The sequence below is a fragment of the Palaemon carinicauda genome, chromosome 6, assembly GCF_036898095.1.
Source record: "Palaemon carinicauda isolate YSFRI2023 chromosome 6, ASM3689809v2, whole genome shotgun sequence".
NCBI lineage: Eukaryota > Metazoa > Arthropoda > Malacostraca > Decapoda > Palaemonidae > Palaemon > Palaemon carinicauda.
The window spans coordinates 176,712,786-176,722,785 of NC_090730.1; the positions used below are offsets into that span (position 1 = coordinate 176,712,786).

General features: G+C 37.3%; 1 protein-coding gene across 1 annotated transcript; it reads left to right on the top strand.

The window, feature by feature from the left end:
- Nucleotides 1–315: 315 nt before the first annotated feature.
- On the top strand, nt 316–7,544 carry LOC137643365 (uncharacterized). Its single transcript, XM_068376195.1, has 9 exons — nt 316–442; nt 799–950; nt 1,237–1,421; nt 1,957–2,143; nt 3,087–3,192; nt 3,892–4,024; nt 5,232–5,277; nt 5,504–5,715; nt 7,457–7,544. Exons 1-8 carry the CDS (start codon nt 316–318, stop codon nt 5,633–5,635), a joined length of 1,068 nt encoding a protein of 355 aa, XP_068232296.1. The 3' UTR covers nt 5,636–5,715; nt 7,457–7,544.
- Nucleotides 7,545–10,000: the final 2,456 nt, after the last annotated feature.

Consider the following 10,000-nt stretch of genomic DNA (forward strand, 5'->3'; position numbering starts at 1 on the left):
TGTAGGGATTAATGTTTTCGGCTTAATGAGTTACTTTTACTAATTACCATGAAAGTATGAAAGGAAGAAGAATTTTGACAAAATAAGATAAGATACGGAATGAGGTAATTAGGGGTACCACAGGAGTTAGAGAACTATCAGATAAGATCCAAGAAAGTAGACTGAGGTGGTATGGTCATGTCATGAGAAAAGATGAATAGTATATTGGGAGGAGAGTGATGGAAATGGAGGTACAGAGAACGAGAAGGAGAGGGAGGCCAAAGCGAAGGTGGATGGACTGTATCAAGGATGACCTATCAAAGGGATTAACCGGTGATGAAGTGTGGGACAGAGGTAGATGGAGAACGCTGGCCAGAAACAACTACCCCACAGAAAAATGGGAAAAGATGCAGACAAAGAAGAAGAAGTCTTGATCTAGATGTTAATCTGACACCGTCGTTTAGTTAGTTCGTTGTGCATAATGCATAAGATTCTTCATAACTCTGACTATCCTTTGCATTTATATCGTCCCTGGCAATGCCATCCTGTTCGTAATACTAGGTATGCAGATAATTCTAATAGCTATGCCTTCTCCATTATGAATCACAACACTACACAGTATTCTAAAAGTTTTATTCTAGCTGTGACCAAGTTATGAAATGATCTTCCTAATCAGGCAGTTGAATCCGTGGAACTTCAAAAGTTAAAACTTGTTTTTCAAATGGGCTCTTGTTATGTCTTTGCTAAAATGTATGTTTTGGTCTATATCTTATTGTTCTGGAAATACAATAAAGAATATTTTATCTTATCTTCCATTAGAACCATGGCATCCCATCAATTTTAAACAGAACAGAAGTTTAACAGATATTGTTATAACATGGAATGATCACCCAGATGACAAGAACTACAAATTGTATTACGATCTGATCTTTCAAAACGAAACCTACAACATCAGTGAGAAGGAGTACAAAGTATGTAGGAGCATTGTTCTCGTTAGTCAGTTTTATTCTTTACTTCTAAAATAATTGATTTTTAAGATAAGAAAAATAAACTAAAATAACATGAACATCTTAAAAGAGAGACTATTATTGTTCTTTTCTTAAGGCCTTTATTATTATTATTATTATTATTATTATTATTATTATTATTATTATTATTATTATTATTATGAATAAGGACATGTCTGAAGCACTTTGTTGTTGCTGTCGTCGCATAGATTACGCCTCGCTTTCATAACTTCGTTTCTTCTCTAAACAGTTCACAGGTTTGCAAGCCGAACACACTTACCCTCTGCAGATAAAATCTTGTAACCAATGGATGTGCAGCGAAGTCCTTAAGAAATTCATATCAACCGATTCTTGGTCCCCAGAGATCGAAGGTTCCATTGAGGTTCTTGATTATGTGTTTAAGATGCAGCTTCCTCGCGTCAAGAACCCTCCAGCGTAAGTACTCTAGCCTTGGGCAGTGTCATAACCTCTGTAGCGTGGTCCTCCACTGCCTTGTTCGTAGAGTTCTTTTGCTTAAGGGTACACTCAGTCACACTAGTCATTTGTTTCCTATCCTCAATGGGCTATTTTCCCTGTAGGAACCCTTGGGTTTATGCACGCTTTAGCCTTGGTAAGCAGGTCTTCTAGGAGGATATTCAACAAACAAACCCTTGTACTTTAGTCTTGGGTATTGCTCTAGCCTCTTCACCAAGGTCTTTCAATGTCTTGGGGTAATGTTCTCTGGCTTCAGGGTACACTCGAGCACACTTTTATGTCTTATTTATCTTTCTTTAGTTTTTTTATGTTTTTACGTTTTATATATGAAATATCTATTTTAAAGCTGTAAATGTTCTTAAACTACTTTATTCTAATTGTTCATGACTTCTCTTGTAATTCATATATTTTCTTGTTTCCCTCCTCACTGGGCTATTTTTTTTCCGTAGGACCCCTTGGGACTTCAGTAAGATGTAATATGCAATATGTTTTCTAGGGTACAGTACGTCGTGGTGGTAGAAGCTCTTGAAAATCTCAACGACGCCCGGATAAAGCAACTGGCTCTGGAGGTAGTGGAGAAATACATAGAAGAAGAAGAGAACAACTCAAAACACAGAATGTCCAAACGAAGTACGACCGAAAGAGAACCAGAGATATGGATCGCTGGAAAATATCCCATTGAGGTATCGACTATGATAAGGTTTTATTTCTTAAGGGGAGAGGCCAAGGTCGAATGGCAATTATACATTACAACATTGTAATTTATAGGAAACATTCATCTCTATCCATAAAACGTATAGAAAGTCTTTAGCCATCAATATTGACGGGTCGCATACACTAGATACAAAGAAAAGATAGTGTTGTTGGTGCTACACTATATTAATGTTAATCTAGCAAGAGGGTGTGTAAATGATAAGACTGTTGTTCTTTATATACTCATAGACAATAAGAATAATCTAATCAGGCAGTTGAATTGCTGGAACTTGCTTGAGGTTACACTCAGGCACACTGTTATATCTTATTTCTCTTCCTATTGTTTTGTTCGAGTTATTATAGTTTATATAGGAAATATTTATTTCAATGTTGTTACTGTTCTTAAAATATTTTATTTCTCCTTGTTTCCTTTCCTCACTGGGCTATTTTTCCCTGTTGGAGCCCCTGGGCTTTTGGCATCCTGCTTTTCCAACAAGGGTTGTAGATTAGCAAGTAATAATAATAATAATAATAATAATAATGATAATAATAATAATAATAACTCAAAGACAATAGCTTGTGGCTGGACAGGGAATCGAACCCTGGTCCAGGAAACTGACAGGACAGTGACATAGCTGAATGTTATGAAAAACACATCGAAATGTGCAAAATCTATCATGTATAATCTATATATATATATATATATATATATATATATATATATATATATATATATATATATATATATATATATATTTCTATCTACTTAACACTTTTCCTCGTAATTCCTCTGGAGGGAAACAATTCACTCGTTAGAGTATACGTGCTACACGCGATGACACAAAACAGAAATATTTTATCCACACTTCCTCTAAATGAGTTGTGTTTCTAGTGTTCTAAAGAGGCTCTTCTTTGAATTCTTCGCCCTTGCAGAATGCCACAACGAAGACTGTCGATGTTGGGACGGGAGAAGGCGAGAATAGATCTTTCCAGCCGGAGAAGAGCTATAATCTGGTGGTGGTGACCGAAAAGAAGTCGGGTGAGTTTAACACGATCCTCTATAAACATGTTACAAGTTAGTATATAGAATTAATTCGATATATATTCTGAGAATGCGTGCATATATATATATATATATATATATATATATATATATATATATATATATATACATATATATATATATATATATATATATATATATTAATATATTATGTACATACATGTATATGCGGAAATATGTATATACAGTAAATATCTAGAAATGTGTGTGTACAGCTCAGACATTTCAGACCAGGTATTTATTCATAAACATAAGAAATACAAACACAAACACACACACACAACACAGACATACGTATAAACACATTTATATATCCATTTATATACATACATATGTATATTCACCTGTATTATTCGTTTAATACAAACTTTATCTCAATATTTATGTATGTATGTATGTATATATATATATATATATATATATATATATATATGTATATATATATATATATATATATATATATATATATATATATATATATATATAAATAAAAGTGTATGTATGTATGTATGTATGTAAGCAACTTTCCGTATATTCATTTGGAAGCGAACATCAAACATGAGGAAAAACTGTATTAGATTAACTAATTTCATTACAAAGTAGGGGATCTCCTTTAACAGAAACAAGTTTGAAGAAGAACTATATTAAAAGGAATTCCTTTATCCTAAACAATAGGAGGAAACAGAGAATTCACCGTATCCGATCCAGTCTCTACCAAGGGAAAAGCTGTGGCATCAGGCAGGACAGGAATATTGGTTGGAGTATTTATCATCGTGGCTCTCATTGGATTACTTACCTGGACCTACAAGTAAGCACCCTACTTTCAATCAAATAACTTTGCAGGCTACAATACACACTCTTAAAGTAGTAGAGTAAGAGTTAAATCACAAGGGTATGTAGGGGGTCCTCATTGAATTATTTGCCTGGACCTACAAGTAAGCACCCTTCTTTCAATCAAATAACTTTGCAGGCTAGAATACACACTCTTAAAGTAGTAGAGTAAGAGTTAACTCGCAAGGGTATGTAGGTGGTCCTCATTGAATTACTTGCCTGGACCTACAAGTAAGCACCCTACTTTCAATCAAATAACTTTGCAGGCTACAATATACACTCTTAATGTAGCAGAGTAAGAGTTAACTCACAAGGGTATGTAGGTGGTCCTCATTGAATTACTTGCCTGGACCTACAAGTAAGCACCCTTATCTTAATTAGATAACTTTCAAAGCTACAACACACACTCTTAAGATAGCAGAATAAGAACTAATTCACAAGGGTATGATGTAGATTTAGGAAAAGAAAGTAAACATGATGTAGGCCAAAACTTCAGGACAAAACAAGCAAGCCATATCTGTCCTTGGTAACCTTAGTTCAATAATCAGTTCTTGTTTTTCAATATCTCATAATTCATTAATTTTCTATCCATTATATTTAATATACATTTTATTCTATTTTATTGGCAAGAGAGATGTTTACCTTTTAAGAGAAAATCTGGAAGTATATCCCTTCTCTTAAAAGCATGTTCTAGAGTCCTCCCAATCCGTAACTTCATAAAGATGAACAGTTTGACAGAAATCTTTTTAGAAGATTTGAGTAATATGTGTAATAAGGACAGGTGCTCTACTTTTCTCATTTTATTTACAGTAATGATAAAATCTGAGATTCAAAGAAATGCCCTTTTCATTTGTTTTACTCAATTAATATTTTTGTAAAATGTCAACTTTAGCAATAGTTATGTTTTTGGTTTCAAACTTCTCCGTCTTTTACTTCTCATCAATTTGGTTTCTTTCTCCTAAACTCTCCTACTTCTGTCCCCTTTTTTCTACCCTTTGCTATGAACTAAATCTTTAAGGCCAGTCCTATAGAGGTCAAGAGATGCAACTGTGCTCTGGTTTGATTTCTTTTTAATACTGTTGATAGCACACATATGTATCTATTGCGTAAGGAAGATTTTGAGCATAGTATGCTTTGGCCACAAAGGGAAAACCTCTTTTTAACAAGCTATGTCCCTCCAACAGGAAACGCCAGACAAGGTCGTCGCGAGGACAGCCAATCAAGATGGAGGTATTTCACGATACCTTTCTGATTATAGTCAATACTGTTCTATATTTTCATTGAAGATTATATTTCATCCTCATAACCGATAGGTTTTCAAACTCTCATCTCAGTGAGTAAGGAAATTTGACTCATTCACATTTTCCTCTGTCATTTTATTTTGTTAAAAGCTTAAACTCTTCATATGCACCATTTCATTTGGATACTGAATCCCCACTTTCATACTTCATTTCAGACTGCGTTTCACCTTCTACAGAAGGTACTCTTCGGAGGGAACCTTCTTTACTCCGAAGGTCAACTCTCAATCCTGGTATTGAATCACAAGAGTTTTCTAGCATGGGAGACGAGGAAATTTATTACACCTTGAACAGAAGAATTCCTTCTGAAAAGATTGAGCCCTACCTTCTAAAAGCTATTCACTCCAAAGAAACAGACATGGAGTTCAACGTAAGTAGGAAATTTAGACAAATAAAGAAATGTTGGGATTATCAAAAGGTTGCTCTAGATAAATAAAGAAATGTTGGGTTTATCAAAAGGTTTTTCTAGACAAAAAAAAAGAAATGTTGGGATTATCAAAAGGTTGTTCTAGACAAATAAAGAAATGTTGGGTTTATCAAAAGGTTTTTCTAGACAAAAAAAAAAGAAATGTTGGGATTATCAAAAGGTTGTTCTAGACAAATAAAGTAATGTTGGGATTATCAAATGGTTATTCTAGGCAAAAAAAAAAAAGAAATGTTGGGATTATCAAAGGTTGTTCTAGACAAATAAAGAAAAGTTGAGGCTATCCAAAGGTTATTATAGAAAAATAAAGATAGGTTTGGGCTATCAAAAGGTTGTTCTAGACAAGTAAAGTAATGTTGGGATTATCAAAAGATTGTTCTAGACAATCAGACAGGTTGGGTAATCAAAAGTCTCAGGAAGAGCAGGGGCTCAGCAAGAGCCGGATTTCAACAAGAACAGGGCCTCAACAAGAGCAAGGGATCAGCAAGAGCAGGGGATCAGCAAGAGCAGGGGCTCAGCAAAAGCACATCAGCAAGAGCAGGACCTCAACAAGAGCAAGGGCTCAGCAAGAGCAGGGGCTCAGCAAAAGCAGGGGATCAACAAGAGCAAGGGCTCAGCAAGAGCAGGGGATCAGCAAGAGCATGGTATCAGCAAGAGCAGAGGCTCAGCAAGATCAGGGGATCAGCAAGAGCAGGGGATCAGCAAGAACAGGGCTCAGCAAAAGTAGGGGATCAGCAAGAGCAGGGGCTCAGCAAGAGCAGGGGATTAGCAAGAGCAGGGGCTCATCAAAAGCAGGGGATCAGCATTATCAGGGGCTCAGCAAGAGCAGGGGGTCAGCAAAAGCAGGGGATCAGCATTGTCTGGGGCTCAGCAAGAGCACATCAGTAAGAGCAGGGCTCAGCAAGAGCCGGTTCCCAGTAAGAGAAGGAGCCCACCAAAACTAAGGGCTTTTTTTCCTTTTAGTGTAAAATGTTAAAACTATGTATTATTTACTTAATTTGCAATATAATTTTGATAAATTGTACTGGAGGAGAGCATCGTTTTAGGGATGTCGAAGGCCCCAAGGAAGCTCGAAGCTTAGGGGCCTTGTCATGAGTTCTTACGGCACTGTCTCTTATGGTCAAGACATCCTATATTAACCTGCTCTTGTCAGTTCTCTTTCTGTGCATTAACTTTACTATTAGTAACTTGTCGGTCTAGATTCAACACTCAAAAATTTTGCAGGTAATCATAACTTGTTTTTTCTAATGAATAGCTAAGATGATATATATTTTTATATGAGACAATACACATAAGTAAGTATCAATGTACGATGAAGTATTTCTGAGTCTTTTTTTGCTTAATGAATAAATACTGTCTGAATAAATGTAAACTGTTTGCTTTCAATCATTTACTTGATGACAAACCCTACGTCTCCGTCTTTTTAAAGCAAAAAATCAATTGTGAATAATTAAATGAATTGGTCGGAAATTACTTACTATATCTATGTAAAATTCTGAAAAGATCTACTAACCATTTTATGATGGAATTCTGTGGTTGCTGCGTCAATTTAACATGCAATGCTACAGTAAGTTGGTTCTTCCTCTCGACTACATTAATCACACCTACAGCCTTATCCTTCATATACAACACATCTGTAATATAAAGAAACATTACTAACTTTTTCTTTGGATGTCTTCCTCCTCAGAGCGTTCCCAAGGTCCTAGAGAAGAGCTGCCTTTACAGTGATCACCCCGAAAACCGCCTGAAGAATCGATACACGAACAACCTGCCTTGTAAGTAAAGAGGCGCTCAATCAGTCTCAGCCTGTTCTTTCTAGCTAGCTTCGACGTCAGGATGCCAGAAAACTCCAAATCAATCCGTTAATCTTTCTAACTATATTTGAAGACACACATTACATCATAGCTCATGATATAATGTGTATCATAACTCATACTGATTGAGAGATTAGGAAATGATGAAATAAGGAGAATGGCAGGCGTAGTGAAGATTACAGAGGTGATAGGAGTGTCACGATTGAGATATTGTGGGCACGCGTTCAAGATGGATGGCGGGGAGGGAGTGAGGCGGGCTTAGTAAGAACTGGTTAGAAGGAGAAGATCGAGATGGAGGCAGAGAATTAGATGGCGAGTAAGGTGAAAGATGATATGGAGAGAAGAGGTTTGATGAAAGAGGATGCCTTTGATACAAGGCATTGGAGAGGGCGCATCAGTCAACCGACCCCTTAACGTAAGGATAACGGTGGGACAGATAAAGAAGATTTTTTGGGCTCAAGCTATGGCGTCCTGAGCGGCCACCAAGGAAGGGAGGACACTCCCTAGCCTAAGGTAAGGCAGCCTGTCTGAAAACGGTGCATGGGTATCGTTTCAGCAAGGTACAGAACTAACCCCTCCAAAACCTAACCTAGAGCAGGTATGTTACACCCTGAACTAGGAAGGATGGAAGACGTATCGCTATTGCAGGAAAGGTTGGAGACCTAGCCCCAGCAATAGAGGAAGGACTAGCCGTTCCTCATTCTCGGACGCAACCCTAAGGGGGGATCATTCCCTTAGGGAGGAGATGAGCTTGATCCCCTTACGTGGTAGGGGGAGCAAGGCTACACAGAGGGGATGCCCTATGGCAGGGGATGAAGGAAGCATATAGGGGCCCTACTTGTAGGTTAGGTTAGAAAGACACACTATCTAACCTGTCCCTTATATGGTCCCTGAAGGCGAAAACACTTGCATCACAGTCAATAGTATTGTAAAATAATGCCACTATCTTCATAAATAAACCTAGGATCACTGATAAATATCATGCATGAACACTGATATAGGCGCTCTGGCCTAGGGGCTATACTAGCCAACTGGTATGGGGTCAGTTGATGACCGATAATAAAGCGTCAAAACACGATATAAAAGTTCCTAGCTATGAAGACTAAATAACTAATAGTATCGATTAGTTAATGAGGCCGGAAAACGCTGTTGAGGCTATCTAAATAAGGCATGCACAACAACAGCGACGCCATAAAATGGCCGGTCCGGTCGAGGCACAGCTCTGCCACAAAACATCAAATATCTCGAAAAGTAAAAGTTACTTTACGGTCAGAGCTTATATAAACAATACTGGAACCTTGTACTCAACTTTCCAGAAGAAGGCGAGGCCGAAGGTAGCGACATAGCGAAGATGCAAGCTGATGAAAATACACAAGGGAAAATCCGTCTTGGCAAGGCAAGCTACTAGAAGAAGGATGAGGACGGACGTGACGTCATTTAGCAATGGCGCCCGTTTGTTTACGTCTCGAGTACCAAAAGTAGCCACGAACGAGATTAGCTGTGGAACGGCTCCCCAGCTATTCTCCGCCCCTACACAATGAAGTGTTAACTCTGTTTGGGGTGTAGATAGCTATGTGGCGCGTTAATACATGCGTCCCCTGTTGATATACGATGTCTTAAAGGGAAACCTTTAGGATACTCGCTCCAGAAGTTAGAATTCTGTGATAACCTGTGGTTAAATTCTCTGGGAATATTTAGTAGTGATATACCCAAGGAAGCTACCAAAAAGGAACCTTCCATCAGGACGCCATGGCTATCTCACCCAAAAATAGATTTTTCGCTTCGCTCAAAATCCGTTATATCATAGCTCATCTTATGTTCCATTGCAAGGATGTGGAGATGGAGCATTTTAATTAAGTCCTCATGATGAATCTGACCCTCTCCTTAGGAAAACTGACTGGAGGACACCTTGTCTGATATGTCTTTTATATTTGTGCTTTCCGTAAAGAACATCATTCCCTCATTCGTTTAAGGTTTTGATTCTAGTTCCTATTGGCAATGCAGTGACATGGCACTCACCATTATTTTTCCTAGAAGTCCATACTCATGTGATAAAAATACCCTTCAAATCAAATTACACTGTTAAAAAAACCGTAATTTTAATCAGAAATTCTCCGTAAACATATATTGTTTTCAGCCGTATTTCAATACAATACAGGCGACCATTATTTTACCATACTTTGTTATTATCTATTACGGGTTAGTAACCGTAATATCTCTCCTTTACGTCAATATATCCGTTTTTTTAAAACGGGAAAATCCTGGAATAAATGTTGCCAGGCATTTACCGTTTTTAAATGCAAATTTTTGGTAGTGTATACGAAATTAATTGCAGAAATTCCACTCTTAGGAAAGAAATTCGTACATAAACTTTCGTTGTTCATTGGCAACTGTTTCAACATCTTTGCTTCTTTTCT

Coding starts and splice junctions, on each gene's coding strand:
- LOC137643365 (XM_068376195.1), top strand. CDS start 316: ATGAAGTGTGGGACAGAGGTAGATGGAGAACGCTGGCCAGAAACAACT. Junction 951..1,236: donor TCAGTGAGAAGGAGTACAAA/GTATGTAGGAGC, acceptor TTCTCTAAACAG/TTCACAGGTTTGCAAGCCGA. Junction 3,193..3,891: donor GGTGACCGAAAAGAAGTCGG/GTGAGTTTAACA, acceptor CCTAAACAATAG/GAGGAAACAGAGAATTCACC.